General features: G+C 40.1%; 1 protein-coding gene across 1 annotated transcript in view; it reads right to left on the minus strand.

Moving 5' to 3' along the window:
* Window positions 1–5,621: 5,621 nt before the first annotated feature.
* mei1 (meiotic double-stranded break formation protein 1) overlaps window positions 5,622–19,991 on the minus strand; it is a 68,681-nt gene continuing 54,311 nt past the window's right edge. Inside the window, exons 26-30 of the mRNA XM_033013129.1 lie at window positions 19,151–19,232; window positions 17,652–17,758; window positions 12,246–12,377; window positions 9,393–9,511; window positions 5,622–5,807 (exon numbers count right to left, since the gene is read on the minus strand). Coding sequence (XP_032869020.1) covers window positions 5,750–5,807; window positions 9,393–9,511; window positions 12,246–12,377; window positions 17,652–17,758; window positions 19,151–19,232 — 498 coding nt within the window. The 3' untranslated portion in view covers window positions 5,622–5,749. The remainder of the gene's footprint in view (window positions 5,808–9,392; window positions 9,512–12,245; window positions 12,378–17,651; window positions 17,759–19,150; window positions 19,233–19,991) is intronic.

Genomic DNA, 19,991 nt, shown 5'->3' on the forward strand with positions numbered 1-19,991 from the left:
CCACTTAAATCTTCTCCAGTGCAACTGTATTTTTTTCATTATATAGTAACTAGAACTGTGTAGTGTAGTTGTATCAAATTTAATCAAAATTCAATTTACGAGCAGGCGTATAGGAGGATTAAGCGTTCAGACCCGTCACAAATCTTCATGGTTTACCAGGTAGCAAGAGTCCATGCTCAGCGATTTGGACTACACACGGAAGGCACCTCATTCTATTGGCAAAATATCAATACTCCAGGGAGTATTGCAAAATCTTCCAAATGTATTCTAAGGATGAACAAAACAATGTCAATGCCCTCTCCTATGCCAACATCCCCAGCAGAGGGTCTGGTTACACTCATTTGGCTGTGTTAGACAGGTGAAATCATTCACATGCCAAACACCAGACTCTCAAAATCAATTGTAGACAAATGTGCTGGAGAAACTCATTGGGTGCGTCAGCATCTATGGAGCGAAGGAAATATGCATGGTTTCGGGCCGAAACCCTTCTTCAGTCTAGACACGGCCCGAAACGTTGCATATTTCCTTCGCTCCATAGATGCTGCTGCACCCGCTGAGTTTCTCCAGCACTTTTGTCTACCTTCGATTTTCCAGCATCTGCAGTTCCTTCTTAAACTCTCAAAATCAATGTGCAACCTGCAGTTGAATCTATGCATGTCTGTAGTTCCCACATCAGCTGCCCCAGAGCCAACAAAATGAAATGGGTTATCCTCAATCCTGATCCCAATTGCCTCAAGACACTTGTTTCTAAATGAAAATCTATTCTATTAATATTTCCCCTACATTTGAAAATGATCTATGATTTCTTAGGTATGGTAAATCATTCTTCTTATAGATATTTCATTACTTTTAAAAATTCTTCAGCAGTATACCTTCAGCAATGCCTCTCCTATATTTCACTAGATTATTTTAAGATGGATGGATGCAGTCCACCAGTTCTATCTCTCTGGTAAATACAGAAGAATATTTCTGCCTTTTCCCGTTACATATTATGTACATTGGTCAATCCATTAATTTAATACTTCTTAGCCAATCTTTCTTTTTTTGCTGATTGAAAATATTTTATTATTTTGATAATTCATTTTCATAGCTTCCCTTAGCTTTCCTATTTGTTGTATAACTTTCCCCTAATCTTTTTATATTCTCTTATCAAGTACTCATCCTGTTTATGTATCTTACCCTGAATTGTTCCTTTATAATCTATCCATACACCATGGCTGTTTGGTGTGTTCTATTTAGCTGAATATAGTTTCCCCCTTGCTGTTGAACATCTATTAAATGTCTCACAATGTTGTTCAAAATACAATGTTTTCCAATATTATTCCCCATCTTTTTGCCAATTTCTATTGGCATAATTAATAAAAAGTTACTACCTCAGCTCCGCAGTGTTCACTCTTGTCCTCCAGTGCCATCTTTGTGGAGATTGCATATTTGTTCTTCAACCACGTGGGTTTCCTCCTATCTCAGAGATTTGTGTGTTGGTCGGTCAGTTTGCCATTGTATATTGTCTCAGTATGCAGGTGTATGATAGAATTGGGGTGGGAGATATTGGATTTATAAATGCCATGTAGAATCAGTGTAAATAGGTGTAAAGAAGGAACTGCAGATGCTGGAATAGATTCTGAAGAATGTCTGAAGAAGGGTTTCGGCCCGAAACGTTGCCTATCTTCTTCGCTCCATAGATGCTGCTGCACCCACTGAGTTTCTCCAGCATTTTTGTGTACCAGTGTAAATAGATGTTTGATTAGGTGGACCAAAGGCCTGTTTTAAGGCTGTATTACTCTATTCTCATCGCAATCTGAATGAAAATATGACCCAAGAGGAGATGACACCTTTCACCTTAATAAAATTCCCTGACCTGTTCTACTTAATTCACCCCACCAATCACCGCAGGGACACTCTTGCCCCAAACATAACATCATACATCGATTTCTCACTATTCCTCCTTTTATCTTGTTCCATCACATATGTTTAATTTTAATCTTTAATCTCTACTGTTCTGTGCAGCTAACATACTTCTCCTGTAAAGATTCACTCAATCACAAGTTTCCTTTATTTTCCATCTCCCATTCTTATCTACTTTTCCTGAAGTGCCAATACTTCACTGGAGGCATGGCAGCATTTTGCTGATGAGGATGGAAAAGCGACACTTTCTTGTGAAAAATATTTACATGATAATGGAAATGGCAATGTGGGGTTATCCACACACACACACGTGTGAACGTAATAAATCAAGCACTAATATTAAATGTTCCCAGATGTAACAACATAATCGCCATGTGGGAAGAGACACAGATGAGCTCAGAGGAGTTGGGGTTGAGGAGCATCAGGCAGATCTGGCGAGCTTGAATCTTACATCTTTTTCATACGTCTAATTCACAAATTAAAGATTGGCACTGTTTATCAACTTGGAATTAATGTTTCCTTTTTTGATATAAACATTTCACAAGGCATACATCATGATATTGCCATCTCCTACAATAAGAAAATTGCCTTTGTGAGCTTATAGATAACATATATATTAGGTTGGCAATGCCTGTAACTTGTAAACAGATATACTATAGCAAAGATTAGGTGAAGGCTGACAATTGAAAGGAAACAAAATAGTTATTTTAAAATTACTCAAAACTGTACTGCCTGTTCTAATCACATCAACTCCTCTCCAGCATTCATACCGTTACATTTAAAAGACCCATCCTGGTTCTCAACTCTATCCAAGACATTGGCCCTTCCAATCTTTATAATCTTCCTCTCCCATACAATTTTCCGAGATAACTGTGATTAAGTTTAATAAGTCTGGTTTAGTTCCCTAGACTAAAAATCTGAACTAAATACTGTGACTGTGATCGTCCATATTATTTTTGCTCGTCAGCATTCCCAATTTTAATTATTTCAATTGCCCTGAGAAATGTTACCAGGCCAAGAGTGCTGCATAGAAATGCAATTTGTTATTGTTATAACAGCATATCGTGACGAATGTTTATCTGTGTGGAATATAAGCAGAGATCCACATAATTTGTTACAGTGCATTTCAACATTTGCAGAAAGGCTATTGACAGAACAATGCAATTGTGCATCTTTGTACAAGAGCAATGGGTGAAGCTCTCTAGCAAGTAAATTCTAATTAAGTATTTACAAAATATACTGACTAGAAATTATCAATCACACCTGCAGCAAAATATAATTTAATACAACTAATTAAAAAGGATTTGTACAACAAAACATCCTATCCAATTTAAATCATTTAGCCGATAAAAAGGGTTTCGGCCCGAAACGTTGCCTATTTCCTTCGCTCCATAGATGCTGCTGCACCCGCTGAGTTTCTCCAGCACTTTTGTCTACCTTCGATTTTCCAGCATCTGCAGTTCCTTCTTAAATAAATTCTTGGGAAAACAATTTTCAAAAATGGAAATACTTCTGAACATCCCTGACAGAATTTCAGTCTGGATAATCCTGAAAAAAAGTGGGAGATACCCATTATTTTTCAAATGTAATAAACACATGAAAGATTCCTGGCCACCAGTTGTACTCATCTCTGAATATTTAGTTTCAAATCTTTCAATGGAAACAAATGTACAGATACATACAAACAGTACCTGATGCTCTCGTGTGCATTTAGTATGCAAAACAAGAACATTTCATAAACATAGAAACATAGAAACAAACATTTCACCCCCAATTCTGCTGCAATTTCTTAAATAGCTAAGAGATGCAGCTTATAACATCATTTTTTTATTGCTACATAAAATCTCCAAGGTATTAACAGACAAAAAGCTTTACATTTTCCCAGAAGCATTGAAATGTTGCATGATTTTACAAAAGAAATCCAACCTTTGTGTAATGCTAGTGTATTTAACTCCCACGCACCAAGTTCTTCTAAACCATTAGCTTTTACCATTAGGTACACAAAATTGCTGGGGTAACTCAGCAGGTGCAGCAGCATCTATGGAGCGAAGGAAATAGGCGATGTTTCGGGCCGAAACCCTTCTTCAGACTGATGGGGGGTGGGGGAGAAGGAAGGAAAAGGGGAGGGGGAGGAGGAGCCCGAGGGCGAGCGGATGGGAGGGTGGGAGGAGATAGCTAGAGGGTTAAGGAAGGGGAGGAGACAATTGTAGATCTATATCTGGACTACACGTCTTCCCACCCTGCCCCCTGTAAAGACTCCATCCCCTACTCCCAATTCCTCCGCCTACGCCGCATCTGTTCCCAGGATGAGACATTCCATACCAGGGCATCGGAAATGTCCTCGTTCTTCAGGGAACGGGGATTCCCCTCCGCCACCATAGATGAGGCTCACACCAGGGTCTCATCCATACCCCGTAACACTGCTCTCTCTCCCCATCCCCGCACTCGCAACAAGGGCAGAGTCCCTCTGGTCCTCACCTTTCACCCCACCAGCCGGCAAATACAACACATAATCCTCCGCCATTTCCGCCACCTCCAACGTGACCCCACCACTCGCCACATCTTCCCATCTCCCCCCATGTCTGCCTTCCGCAAAGACCGCTCCCTCCGCAACTCCCTCGTCAATTCTTCCCTTCCCTCCCGCACCACCCCCTCCCCGGGCACTTTCCGTTGCAACCGCAAGAAATGCAACACCTGTCCCTTCACCTCCCCCCTCGACTCCATTCAAGGACCCAAGCAGTCGTTCCAGGTGCGACAAAGGTTCACCTGTATCTCCTCCAACCTCATCTACTGCATCCGCTGCTCTAGGTGTCAGCTGATTTACATCGGGGAGACTAAGCGTAGGTTGGGCGATCGTTTCGCCGAACACCTCCGCTCAGTCCGCAATAACCTACCTGGCTCAGCACTTCAACTCCCCCTCCCATTCCCAATCCGACCTCTCTGTCCTGGGTCTCCTCCATTGCCAGAGTGAGCAACAGCGGAAATTGGAGGAACAGCACCTCATATTCCGTCTGGGGACCTTGCGTCCGGATGGCATTAACATTGAATTCTCCCAATTTTGCTAGCCCTTGCTGTCTCCTCCCCTTCCTTAACCCTCTAGCTGTCTCCTCCCACCCTCCCATCCGCCCGCCCTCGGGCTCCTCCTCCTCCTCCTCCCCTTTTCCTTCCTTCTCCCCCCCCCCCCACCCCCCATCAGTCTGAAGAAGGGTTTCGGCCCGAAATGTCGCCTATTTCCTTCGCTCCATAGATGCTGCTGCACCCGCTGAGTTTCCCCAGCAATTTTGTGTACCAGCTTTTACCATTACTTGTATTTAGAAATTTTATTTCTTTATTTTACAAGCAAATATTTATCTTCTTGTTCCTCAGTTAAGAGCTGGACTGTAACCTTAGACCAGGCTTCTTTTATGCTACTTTGTTCAGAACTTCTCTTGAAAACATTAGTATTTCCACTACAGTGATCAGCACAGACCAGGGATTAAATCTAAAGATTTCACCCTGTCTATCTTTGTACCATGACATCCTGCTTAACTAATTAAGAATGCAAAGTGGCCAAGTTCAGTTTACAATATTCTTTATTAGGAGCACGTGACTGATAAACCAAATTCTTCCATACATTCTACAAATACTGTAATTACATACTTCAGTCCGTACTTGCCTGGAGAATCTTTTTTTGCAGTATTACAAATAGATGCATTTAAACAAAAACATGGTACAATTATTACTTCCAGTCACGTGTAATTCATCACATTTTATTTACACCAATTCCCAGAGCCACATGTATTTTGTGAAGAGGAAGCTGGTTTAATCCATATAACAATGAAAATGTAGTCTTGATTTGATTTCCCTATTCCCAGTGGCAGCCGGAGACATCAGACAGACAGACTGCTAGTTTGCCAATAAATCTGTGGTGCATGGTTAATGAAAATACCCAAATGACTAATGAAATAAGTATCAGTTCAAAGTGACACACAGTTTATTAACATTGTTTTTCTCATATACTTCTTTTCAATGATGCTGCATCATCATGATGTATGACTCCTTGGGTATTGGTGAACTATTTTCATGAGTACTAAGACAGTGAAAAACTTTGTGTGCTTTCAAGCATAGCATGCCAGACACAAGTACATCAGATAGTACAAAAGAGAAAATATACAGAGAGCAGAATGTTGTGTTACAGCTGCAGAGAAAGTGTCAATTAAAAAAACTGCAACGGCCAGAAAGAGATAGATTGGAAGATCAGGTTATCAGCCTTAGCATACTAGAGGACCGTTTATGAGTCAATAACAGCAGGGAAGAAGCTGTTCTTTAACCCAGTGGTACTTGCTTTCAGGCATTTTCACTTTCTGCTCAATGGGAGAGAGGGAAAAAAAAGAGATTGGAGGTGTGCCGTTTCCCTGAGGTATCGTGAAATATAGGTGAAGTTGTGGAGTGGGGTATCTGGTTTGTATGCACAACTCTTGGCAATTTCTTGCAGTCATGGGCACCACATTTGCCATACCTCTCTTTAGGATTCATTTAAGCCTATGTGTCACGGCAAGTATTTGGAAGTGTAATTTTGAGGATGAGTTATTTGAGTGTACTCCAGGCAAGGAATTCTGGAACCAACCAGGACAGATTTCTTTAGTTCTCACATGAATAATGTGACAAGATTAATTAATGAAGCCATAATAAAATAAAGGACCCTGATGATGAGTGATATAGGGTGATTTCACGAAAGGTCACTGGAGCGTAGATCCGCACCCACGTGACCGAAAATTTTAACTGGGGGACAAGCGTCACTTCCGGTACATGTTAGTGAATGGGAAAACACGCACTTTCACACCAGTTAAAAACATCGAAAACGGCCAGGTTTTGAGCTGCAATTTACTGAGCCAGTCGGGGTGACTGTGAGGCACAGCTACCTAAATTTACAGTCAAAAAAAAAGATAGAAACTAAGGTAAATACAAGAGGGAGCTGAAGGGGCAAAAAAAGCGGAAGTTGTTAGCGGACATTTTTCGTGGAGATTTAAAGATCCAAAATATCGGGAATTATCGCGTTTGCTCGCTGCATTTCATCAAAAGTGGCATTATTGGCTTTGTTATCTTTATTCATTTGTTAGATGAAAAGTATTAAAAGTTAGAAATCCTTCAGTAAAATTGCAAAATCGCCCATTGTTCTCAGGTGGGTTTTAACATGCAAAATGAACACGCTTCTGAAGCTACATTCACCATTTAAATATCCGTGAATCATAAATGCGTCTTGAAATAAATTTTACTCAGATGCAAGCTAAGGAATGGTATAATTGTCAGCTGTTGATTTGACAAAATCAGGACATTTTTTGGCTAATAATAAAATGTCCTGATTTTGTCAAATTAACAGCTGACAATTATACCATTCCTTAGCTTGCATCTGAGTAAAATTTATTTCAAGACGCATTTATGATTCACGGATATTTAAATGGTGAATGTAGCTTCAGAAGCGTGTTCATTTTGCATGTTAAAACCCACCCGAGAACCATGGGCGATTTTGCAATTTTACTGAAGGATTTCTAACTTTTAATACTTTTCATCTAACAAATGAATAAAGATAACAAAGCCAATAATGCCACTTTTGATGAAATGCAGCGAGCAAACGCGATAATTCCCGATATTTTGGATCTTTAAATCTCCACGAAAAATGTCCGCTAACAACTTCCGCTTTTTTTGCCCCTTCAGCTCCCTCTTGTATTTACCTTAGTTTCTATCTTTTTTTTTGACTGTAAATTTAGGTAGCTGTGCCTCACGGTCACCCCGACTGGCTCAGTAAATTGCAGCTCAAAACCTGGCCGTTTTCGATGTTTTTAACGGGTGTGAAAGTGCGTGTTTTCCCATCCACTAACATGTACCGGAAGTGACGCTTGTCCCCCAGTTAACATTTTCGGTCACGTGGGTGCGGATCTACGCTCCAGTGACCTTTCGTGAAATCACCCTATAGAATTTCATATTCAGTTTAAGAGTGGAAAATTGAAAGTCTAAAACTGATGCATTAAACTTAAATAAATCAATTTGTAAAACAAGAAGCCCATTAGCTAATCTGGAGTGTGAAAACAGATTGAAATGAAAAATGCCAAATAAGCAATGAAGGGAGATACAATTTTCAACAAAATTAAATTAAATTCAACAAATCTAAATTCCATTTAGAAATAAAATCACTGCAATTATAGAACTCAAGGATGCCATGAAATTGAATGAGTATCATGGTTGCATAGATTTGTGTAAGATGGAAGATTGCAAAAGTTATAAAAATCTACAACCGACATTTCAAACCATTAAAGATGGATTACAAGAGTAAGCTGGTAATAAAAATACGCTATAAGTACATAAAGAAGCAGTGTAGTTGAGGTAAATAAATATTGGTGCCAAAGAGGATGAGTGGGAATTGATACGGTGAATAAGGAAATATAGATAACACAAAAAGTATCCTAACGGTAGTAGAAAATCAGCAGGGGTGGGTCAGAGCAATCACTATCATTGAGGTAAAGGAACTAGGCAAACTAAAGCTCCTTAGGAGACCCCTGGAGCTAATGCTTTCCGTCCCAGGATTTTAAAAGAATTATCTGTAAAAATACTGAATTGATTGATTGTGATCTTCTAAAATTTCTTGGATTTTGGAAATCTGGAATGTATCACCTTTATTCAAGAAAGGAAGGAGAGAAAGCAGAAACTATACGCCAGTTAGCCTGACATCTGTCATTGGGAAAAAGAGTGGATAATCATTGTTAAGAAAGCAGTAGCAGGACATTCAGAAAATGATTCCCATAAGCCAATTCAATATAATCTTATGAATGGGAAAACATATTTGACAAATACACTTGAATTATTTGAAGATACAATGAGAAATGTGGATAAAAGGAAATCAGTAGATGCAGCATATTAGGATTCACATAAAACATTCAATAAGATGTTCTGTAAAAAGTTATGATTCAGGGAAGTGTCACAACATTGAGAATAGCATGGATAGGCTGACAACTGTCAAAGTAAATGGGTCATTTTGGAGTTGGCAAGTAATAATTAGCAGCGTGTCATATCGATCAATGCTGTGCCTACAACTATATACATCCTCTATTAATGCCTGATGAAAAAAATAAGTGTAGTATTTGATGATAAAATAAAGATGGGAAAGCGAGTTGCGAGAGAGGATACAAATAGTCTGTAATGAGATATGGATTAGCCAAAACACTAACCCAGGCAACATTCGGGTAAACCTTGTCTGAATCCACTCCAAAGTCTCCATATTTTTCCTGTAATGGAACTAGAACAGCAGGCAATACTCCAAATTTTACTGCAGCTTTCTAACACCTACATTTTTATTTTCAATTATTTAAGACTGCATTTATCTTCTTATTCTATGTGATCTGGACAGCAGATTAATATGGTAACATGGCATACAGAAAATAAGTTATTGTATAATTTCCAAACTGCTAGCGTCATTCTATTTGGCGTGTAAAAATATAGAAAACAAAGGATACATAATTTTCATGGCATCAGGTTGAGTTGAGGTTCTGTTCTCTAGATCCTCCAACAAGGAATGGACAACCTCCATGTCCTTCTGCCCCATATTGAACAGTTTGCCACTTTGTAGATGCAACTAAAAAGTAAATTAAAACATTTGAAGCTGGAAACCTATAGGGGTTACACACACTATGTATCTCAAGTCAGAATGGCTTAATATACATCATAGATGGAATTGACACAATTCTTAAATGACATCCACGCACATACCTGGGTGGAAATTGTGGCTCAAAGGGTTAGTTTGTGTCACTGCCGTTTGCACCTTAGTATGTACTCATTTTTCTCTGAACTATTGTGTTGTGTTCATTTCAGAGGCACAAAATTAAAATGCAGCTTACTTCATATAGCATACTTCATATGTGATGGTCAGAAATTAAACCAAGGCTCCATCTGTCCACTCAAATGGATGCCAAAGGTTGTGCAGCACAATTTTGAACAAGAGCACAGGTGCTCCCTCTGGTGTATTGGCCAATATATCTCAGCCAACGTCATTAGACTACATTATTGCTACTGTGTTTCCTAGATTAAAGCTGTAAAATACTTTGTTTACCTCAGGGCTGCAAAAGGCATTATATAAAATGAGACAGGCTGACTCAGAACATAGCAGTCCACAAACTTGAGATCTTGAAGCTCAGTCAATCTATAACATTCAATCAATCAAAACAGCTGTACAGCAGGCAGACTTCAACCCTGTCTTTATGGTGGAAATGTATATGAGTGTGAAGGAACTAAACAGGAATGTGATGGAAATTATCACAAAGACTCATCCATGCTGATCCTACTTGTCTTATTGATGGCAGATGATATACCTTGCACTTGACATTCTGCAATAGATATGAAGATTGGTTCCTGAATTATATCATTGAGGGATAACTGAAATTTTAACCCAAGGGCAATACGAAAAGCTGATGTGATATCTTTGCTTGTATACCAACATGGGCAAGGCCATTAAAGGCTTGGTACTGTCAAGAAGAGCAAGAATAGTTGAATGAGTTGACTACCTAATTGCAACCATCACCCCCTCGCCTCTTCTATTACTAATCCGAATGCCAGGGATCATTCTGTTGAGCTTCCAGCTGTGGCCCAAATCCTTCCTCCCAATTGCTAGCCAACTACACTTTCTTGAAAAAAAAGTGATAGATTCTGAAAATCTGCAAATTTGGCAGGTCAGCAACATCCCAGAGAAGAATTATTGATCTGACACATTAACTCTCTTTCTCATTCTATTGATGTTGAGTGTCACCAGTGTTTTCTGTTTTGATTACCAAACATTTTTCTACTGGATCTAGGAAGGAGACCAAAAGAAGCCTCGCAGCCAAGGTCCGAGTTACGATCTCCCAATCTTTAGTCAAGAGGCCAAACAGTTCGTTCTTTGCCCTGGTCATGTGTTACACAAGCCCCACGGGGAATTTAAATTGGGGCTAACGTGTTTCCCGCCGCACATATCACCTGAAAATGCCAAAATGGCAAATGTAGGTGCACGGATAGATTCCTGTGAGCAGTATTCAATAGCGATCACTAAACCTAGCAGAGGAATAGCTTTTAAAATATATCAAAGGATTTTGCATTTGTTCTCATGATCTCGACTGAATACGTTTCCACTGACTAATTAGTTGAACACATAATCAAAGGCTGACTTGATCGTCAAAAACAGTCACTTTTATCTCAACTCTGTAACTCAGCTGTAATGAGCAGTAGTAAGCACCTTGTTTCTGAGTAAGCAGCGATAAAGACTAATTTACATAATTTTTCTGATATTTAAGATTCCTTCTGCAGTTGTACAGAGCCCTAGTGAGACCACACCTGGAGTATTGTGTGCAGTTTTGGTCCCCTAATGTGAGGAAGGACATTCATGCTATTGAGGGAGTGCAGCGTAGGTTTACAAGGTTAATTCCCGGGATGGTGGGACTGTCATATGCTGAGAGAATGGAGCAGCTGGTCTTGTACACTCTGGAGTTTAGAAGGATGAGAGGATATCTCATTGAAACATATAAGATTGTTAAGGGCTTGGACACGCTAGAGGCAGGAAACATGTTCCCAATGTTGGGGGAAGTCCAGAACCAGGGGCCACAGTTTAAGAATAAGGAGTAAGCCATTTAGAACAGAGACGAGGAAACACTTTGTCTCACAGAGAGTGGCGAGTCTGTGGAATTCACAGGGTTCTCTGGATATTTTCAAGAGAGAGCTCGATAGGGCTCTTAAAAATAGCGGAGTCAGGGGATATGGGGAGAAGGCAGGAACGGGATACTGATTGGAGATGATCAGCCATGATCACATTGAATGGTGGTGCTGGCTCGAAGGGCCAAATGGCCTACTCCTGCACCTATTGTCTATTAGGCTGAAGTGATAAGTAATAGTGAAGAATCGCCAATTTTAATGGTAATTAGATTGATATTTGTTTTTTGAAATTTGTTATTGATTACATAAATAAGCGGGTGGGCTCTACCAGATTTCAGTGTAAAAATTGAATACAAAAAATGATTATTTTATTGTCTGATTTATAACTGAAAATATGACAATTATTTACAATTTTGATATAAATAGAAAAAAAGAAAGAAAAAGCCATTGTTTCTATTTGTACTGTTTGAAGGTGAGTCTTATTGATAACTATTCAGGCTTTAGCTATGTCATCCTCTTAAAAACAGTGTTTAGAAATTTGGCATTAAATTTAATTCTGATTCAAAACAGGTTCAGCCAAATCAGTTAGCAGTTAGTTAACAAAATCATTTTGCAAAACCTACTTATTAGAAATGACCATATAGATTTTGCAAAAGCCAATTAATTAGAGAATACATCGGAATATACTCCACCTGTTTTAGAAAATTGATCAAAGCCTCAGCTGTGTCGCTGCTCAATTCTTCCAATTTTAGCTGTGCTGCCATCTGTAGGACTCGCTTCACATCAGATTCAAAAACAATATTCTTACTGTTATATTTCAGGAACTGTTGAAAGAAAATATCCAGTCGATAAACCATAATCATGATTCATGTCATCTGGTAAAATAATAACTAGAGACTATTATAATAGTAGTAACTAATGGATTGGGTTCTGTATAATTTTAGGGTATTTACTGTTAAGACCATTGCTTTATTGACTTGATGAAAGGTAACAATGTAGAAACCTTGGGTGACTCATGGAGAAGGGTACAGAGTGTTATTTCAGTCAATCAGAGATCGAGGGAAGATATTCGAGAAGGCTCCTTGTTGGTTTGCTGGGAGTATACAACTTTATCTTGGGGAACGTAGCTGATCAAATGGAGGGAGTGTCAATTGGGGACATTTTGGCGATATTGACCGTAATCTATATTACTAAATCTCTGTTCTTGACCGCTTTTGGCCGTCTGTGCTGCGACTTCCGAAAGAACGCCGCCACCTACGGCCGTCATTTTTGGCCACCTTGCTCAGAGCCCCCCTCTGCCGCATGTGTGCCGAGGATTTTTCCCATGGATGAAAAATGACAGAGATATTAATGTTTTTACAAAATTCCCCATTCTCTCTGCTGCCCCCGCTGGCAGCAGGGGGGAGGGACTATAAAACCAGGAAGTGGTGTGCCTCACTCACTCTTAAATATGGAGGAAGGCCGAGGGTCACGTTTCTTTGAGCTGTGAATAACACTGAACACATGTCTACTCAAATGTGAGTGCCCTTAGTGGTTCTAAAATGCTTGCAAAAAGTGTCTATTGGTTCTAAAATATTTGCAAAAAGTGTCTATTGGTTCTAAAGCTTACAAAAAGTGTCTATTGGTTCTAAAGCTTGCAAAAAATGTCTATTGGTTCTAAAATGCTTGCAAAAAATGTTTATTGGTTCTAAAGCTTGCAAAAAATGTCTATTGGTTCTAAAGCTTGCAAAAAAACGTCTATTGGTTCTAAAGCTTGCAAAAAAAAAGGCTATTGGTTCTAAAATGCTTGCAAAGTGTAGTGGCGGCGCTGCGTTGCAGCTGCGGCTCGCCTGCAGTCCGTTTGTCTTTTCTGTTTTTTGTTTTCTTTTGTCCCGTTTTTAGTTTATTTCGGTTTATTTAGCTGTGTATGTGTGGGGGGGGGGGGGTGGGTGTAACATGTTTTTTGACTCTTCCTTTGGGGGGGATGCGACCTTTCCTGACGTATCCCCCGTCTCTGTGTCCGTCTGCGCTGAGGCCTATCGCGGAACTGGCGGCCTCCAACTGCGACCGACCTCGAGGCTGCGGAGGCAGAGCCAGGACTTACCAACGCGAGGCTGGCCGACTTCGGGGCTGTGGTTGCGGTGCGACCCAACTTCCGACCTGACTTTGGAGTCTCGGAGGCTCGGCCGCGGGCCAGTGGACAACATCATCGGGAGCTCGAGTTCTGTTTTCTGGAGCTCCCGCAACTACAGCTGCGTCCTCTGGACTGGAGGACGGCAGCTTCGGCAGCTTCGACCGCCCCGGGCCGCGGAGTTTGAACCGGCCCGTTTGCGGAGCTCGGATTCAGCCGCGGGACTTACCTACCATCACCCGGTGGGGTCACAACATCGGAGGCTTGGATTGCCTCAGCGCAGAGGGAGAGCAAGGAGGGAAGAGACAATGACTTTGGGACTTAAACTATGTTGAGTGTTTGTTATTTATTCTATGTTATGACTGCAGGCTAAACATTACTTTATTGTTTGTTTTGTTTTGTTTTTGTCTTTTGTTTTGTCTCTTTTCTTATTGATTGATTGTGTTGTGATGTGTTTACCTTGTTTACCAGAGGGACTAAAGATGGAAATTAGCTACTGGCTACAATCTTGCGTATTACATGTAAATGTTTATTAATATGCACTGTCCCTAAAATAAATAAATTACAAAGTACAAAAAATGTCTATTGGTTCTAAAGCTTGCAAAAATAAAGACTATTGGTTCTAAAGCTTGCAAAAAATGTCTATTGGTTCTAAAGCTTGCAAAAAATGTCTATTGGTTCTAAAATGTTTGCAAAAAGTGTCTATTTCCGTTCTATAATGCTTGCAGAATGTGTATTTTTTTGTTCTAAAATGCTTGCAAAACAATGTCTATTGGTTCTAAAATCTTGCAAAAAGTATATTGGTTCTAAAATGCTTGCAAAAAGTCTATTGGTTCTAAAATGCTTGCAAAAAATGTCTATTGGTTCTAAATGCTTGCAAAAAGTGTCTATTGGTTCTAAATGCTTGCAAAAAGTGTCTATTGGTTCTAAAATATTTGCAAAAAGTGTCTATTGGTTCTAAAATGTTTGCAAAAAGTGTCTCTTTTGGTTCTACAATGCTTGCAAAAAAATGTCTATTGGTTCTAAAGCTTGCAAAAAAATGACTATTGGTTCTAAAGCTTGCAAAAAAAGTCTATTGGTTCTAAAATGCTTGCAAAAAATGTCTATTGGTTCTAAAATGCTTGCAAAAAAATGTCTATTGGTTCTAAAGCTTGCAAAAAAATGTCTATTGGTTCTAAATGCTTGCAAAAAGTGTCCATTAGTTCTAAAATGTATGCAAAAAAATGTCTATTGGTTCTAAATGCTTGCAAAAAGTGTCTTGGTTCTAAAATGTTTGCAAAAAGTGTCTATTGGTTCTAAAATGTTTGCAAAAAGTGTCTATTGGTTCTAAAATGTTTACAAAAAGTGTCTCTTTTGGTTCTACAATGCTTGCAGAATGTGTCTTTTTTGGTTCTAAAATGCTTGCAAAAAATGTCTATTGGTTCTAAAGCTTGCAAAAAAATGTCTATTGGTTCTAAAGCTTGCAAAAAATGACTATTGGTTCTAAAGCTTGCAAAAATAAAGACTATTGGTTCTAAAGCTTGCAAAAAAATGTCTATTGGTTCTAAAACTTGCAAAAAAATATCTATTGGTTCTAAAATGCTTGCAGATAGTATCTCTATTGCTTCTAAAGTGTGTGTGCGCGTCGTCTGTCTGTGCATATGTATGAGTTGCTGTGTCTGTGTAAGTGTCTGTGGATGAGTGTGTGAATGTGTGTATGAGTGTGTGTATGTGTGAGTGTCTGTGTATGAGTGTTTGACTGTCTCTGTGTATGAGTGTCTGTATGTGTGTCTGAGTGTGTGTGCGTGAGTGTCTGAGTATCTGTGTGTGTGTGTGTGTGTGTGTGTGTCTGTCTGTCTGTGTGAATGCGTGTGTGTGTGGAGAGCCACTAAGAGTGCATGGGGGGAGATTGAGGGGAGATGGACTGAATGCGTGTGGGGGAGGGGAATGGCATGGAGCAGAGTGGGGGGGGGAGAAGGGAAGAGGGGTGACTGAGTGAACTGCCACCACCAGCTGTGAGTGACTGGGCTGCCAGCCCACCAGCCATGAGTAAGTGAAATGCCAGCCCACCAGCTGTAAGTGACTGAAGTGCCAGCCCACCACCCATGACTTAGTGAACTGCAAGTCTAAAAATCCATTCAGTCCACAATGTCCATACTAGCCCTCTGGAAACCAGTTCCTTCAGTGCACAACAGCCTGAGTGACTGAGCTGCCCGGCCAGAGTGACTGAGCTGCCAGCCCAAGAATCCATTCAGCCCACAATGTCCATACTAGCCCTCTGGAAGCCTGTCCCTTTGACCCACAACACACATACTAGCGCTCCAGAAACGCCCCCACTGGCCAGCAATATTGGAATTGGTGGAGAGGTGGAATATTGCGTTGGGGGATCAGCCCTCCCGTGTGATGCTGGGACCCAACGGGTCCCACTTAGCCTAGTTCTATATATTTATGTGTTTTTGAAAATATTGACCAACAATTCCCGGTTGCTCTGCTGTCTCATAGCAGGTTTGATCCTGACCTGTGGAGTTTGTACATTCTCCCTGTGACTGCATGGGTTTCCTCCGGCTGGTCCAGTTTCTTCCCCCATCCCAAAGACATGAGTTTTTTTTAGGTTAAATGGCCTCTGTAAAATTAGCCCTGGTGTGTAAGGAATGGGTAAGAAAATGTGATGACAAAGAACTAGTGTAAACGGGTGATTGATAGTTGGAATGAACGTTGGGCTAAAGGGATCGTTCCCATGCCAATTGTTTGTACCTAAAACTTGCTGTTGTCTTCTGGTCTTGACTGGCAATGTAGACACATCGCTCTTTTATAAAAAATAAAATTGATACGGTATTCATTACCTTTGAATATTTAATATGTACTGTGCAGGGGCACAGCAGGCTAGTAGTTTGATTACGAGATTAGTGAACCAGAACCCTGCACAAATAATCCCCCAAAATTAATTCAGATCCTATCACAGCAGCCTGGAAATTTAATTCAATAATAAAATAGGGACAATAATGACTATCAGTTTTGGGTAAAACCCAGTCTGCTTCAGTAATATTCTTTAGGGAAGGAACTCTGACATCCTTCTCCAGTCTGGAATATATACGATTCCAGTCTCAAGAGTAATGGGCCACAAAATTAATGAGTTCATAAAGGGTCTCGATCCGAAATGTCAGCCATTCCTTCTATGCATTCCTTCTAAGCTCCGGAGCGCTTTGGCCGCCGACTCCCAACATCGCGGAGCTGTGGCTGCGGGCGTCCGGCCGCGGGCGGCGCTGGATTTGGAGCGCCGCAGAGCCAGGGATCGAGTTCGCCGGGGTCGGAGCTCCAGCCGGCGCTGCCTGAGGACTACAAGTGCCGCGGTCTCCGGTCTCCGGGGAGGGGACAGCCGCTCCAGACTTTTCCAAGCCGCTGAGGAATGTTTCACCCGACGCCGATGTTCCATCTTTACGGCAAGAGGGCCCTGAAAATCATCGGACTGGCTGCACGGCCACAGATGGGCCCTGACCTCGGGTGTTTCACAGAGGAAGAGGACTTAACTTTCTGGTGCCTTTCCCCACAGTGGAAATGTTTTGATTCTGCTGTGGGGGGACGTTTGTGTTGAACTCTATAATATGTTGTGTCCATTTTTTATTCTTTTTTTTAAAAATCCATCTCTATCTATTTATTTATTTATTTATTACCCTCTTTTTATTATTATTATTATTTATTTATTTTAAAAAAATCAAGGGAATTTTAAGCCTTTTTCTATGGTTTGCAATGGAACTTATTATTTAATTTATGTGAAGCACTTTGGGGTCAATGCAAGTTGACTTAAAATGTGCTATATAAATAAAGTTTACTTACTTACTTACTATGCAGGGATGCTGCCTGTCCCACTAAGTTACTCCAGCATTTTGTGTCTATCTTTGGTGTAAACCAGCATCTGCAGTTCCTTCCCACAGCATTCATAAGACAAATAGTAATAGCCAAGATGTGCCCCCTTGTGAGACTTGGTTAAACCTATGTTAATGTTTCTTACCACAGAGAGAAGTCTGAGGAAGCCAGAATTGAGACGGCAGCTCTCTGCAGTATTCACCAATGTGAAAAGAAGAAATCGACTCCAGGGCTGTGACATCACATGACAGACTAAACAAACAGTATATGGTTCAATACACTCAAAAGCAAATTTTTAACATAATGCATATTTTTCACTCTGTACATTATTAAAATTCATTATAATATATTCAGAAGATTGGCCCTTTTTCTACCTTGTGATGAATTAACCCCAATGCTAATATTGCCATCACATAGATTGCACTGTTGTATAGGTTTCTTGACAATGTGCTGCATCAATATCAGGTTCCAAATGTTTAGCATTGTGCTTATTAGAAGGCTGGGTGGTTATCTTATCATGCCAATGACTGGCACATAAATTGTTTTTGATAGTTTCCCATCCTAGTCAGTAACCCTAAATACACTTGTGCTTTATGATCCTTACTGTGAAGGCCAGTGGAATTGAAGCTTGACATCCTAGTTCTTTGCTCACTGCCTACTAGACATCAAGTCTTAGAGATATATGGTGTGGCTATTGCCAAGATCGGCTGAGACATATGAAAGTAAGGAGATCTTAAGTTTGAGGAACTCAGAGATTAGATTAGTAAATGTTCCTGTCGCAAAATATCCAGAGTGCATTTATTTTTAAATCTTTCCAAGAAATGTTGAACTTGCTTCTTGCTAATTAACCAAGAAATGCTGATAACCTATCGTACCTAGAGAAGCTTCTCAAGAGGAGAGGCGTCATATCTTATTAAACCACTGCAAAAGGTGAAGTAGAGGATAAAGGAAAGAAGAATGAAGCAGCACCCATCTGACATTCATTTATTAAAACAGAGAAAACCCACCTATGAGAATCTTAGTGAGGACACATGAGAAGCAGGGTGGTGCAGCAGTTAGCATTTTGTGTTTGATTCTGCCCCTGGATGCTAGCTGTATATGCAGATTGTATTTTTACTGGATTGGGTGGATTTTCTCCATACGCTCGGGTTTCCTCCTATCTCCAAAAGGCATGTTGGTGGCTAATGGAGTCCTTCTCTCCAGGGATGCTGCCTCTCCTGCTGAGTTACTCCAGCATTTTGTGTCTACCTTTGATTTAAACCAGCATCTGCAGTTCTTTCTTACAGTGTATCAGCCCTTTGTGCAGGTTAGTGGCAAATGAATCAAAAGTTGGTGAGAGACAATAAGCTACAGGTCTGAAGAGCAGGTAATGCTCATCAAACCTAGCTTTTCAATAAATCATAAAGGACTGTCAAGAACAAGTTTTTGCCTAAACTGTGCTCTCCATGGCCAAGGAAACTATGACGTGTTTAGTTCGGAGTACTGTGTAATACTAGGCAAGTTATAGTAAAAATGTGCTTCTGTAAGGTATTGGACTCACTTTGGAAAAGTTAACACCTTTGGCATCAAACAAAGTAGAAGCATTTTAATGAGCATATCTAAGATCTTCTGTTCCTGTTTTATATTTTCAACATTAAGTATTACCTGTGGCCTGGTCCCTATTGTGCAAGTACTCCATCAGTATTTCCAAACAGCCAGTTGCAGAACAGAAAAGAAGGTCATCTCCCTGTATTTAAAATGTAGCATTTAACTGTAAAATGCAGATATGTCTATTAATGTAATTTTATGTTACGTCTTTGAGACAAGCGGTGTGAACATTATGTTTACTTAGCTGCAAGCACCCCTCGCATATCTCATTCCCATTTGCAGCTAACTTCAGCAGAACTAATTCATCATTAAGATGATGTTTCATTAGCATCATTTGGATGACCAACAAAACTCCCAACAAGTCAGAGAGGTGGAAGGGAGATGCCAAATCAAAGTGGACTTAGAACCAGAGACATTCTCCTGGTCTTGAACATTTTCTGGATGGCCAATTGTACTTGGCAGGACAGTTTGTATATAATTTTACAATGGCAGTACCTAAAATATAAAATAACACCCAGGACGTCCCTGGGCTACGAATGCTTGACTTATGGAAACCCATACATGCAAATGAGCTCCCCTAATATTATTGAATTCAAAATTCCAATGGATGTACACACTTTCATTCCTATGATCAACATAAGTAGTTTTCTTTTTCTTTCCACTTTTAGTAATTGTTCTTGGTTTAAATCAAATTTATGTTGCCATTCATTACAATACTATTCAGATTCAGATTCAATTTTATTGTCATTGCACTTTTCAGTGCAACGAAATGGTTTAGCCTGCAGTCATAACATAGAATAAATAACAAAACACACACTCAATAACACAGTTTAACATCCACCACAGTGAGTCCACCAGGCACCTCCTCACTGTGATGGAAGGCAAAAAGTCCCAAAGT

This window comes from Amblyraja radiata, chromosome 38, assembly GCF_010909765.2.
Source record: "Amblyraja radiata isolate CabotCenter1 chromosome 38, sAmbRad1.1.pri, whole genome shotgun sequence".
NCBI lineage: Eukaryota > Metazoa > Chordata > Chondrichthyes > Rajiformes > Rajidae > Amblyraja > Amblyraja radiata.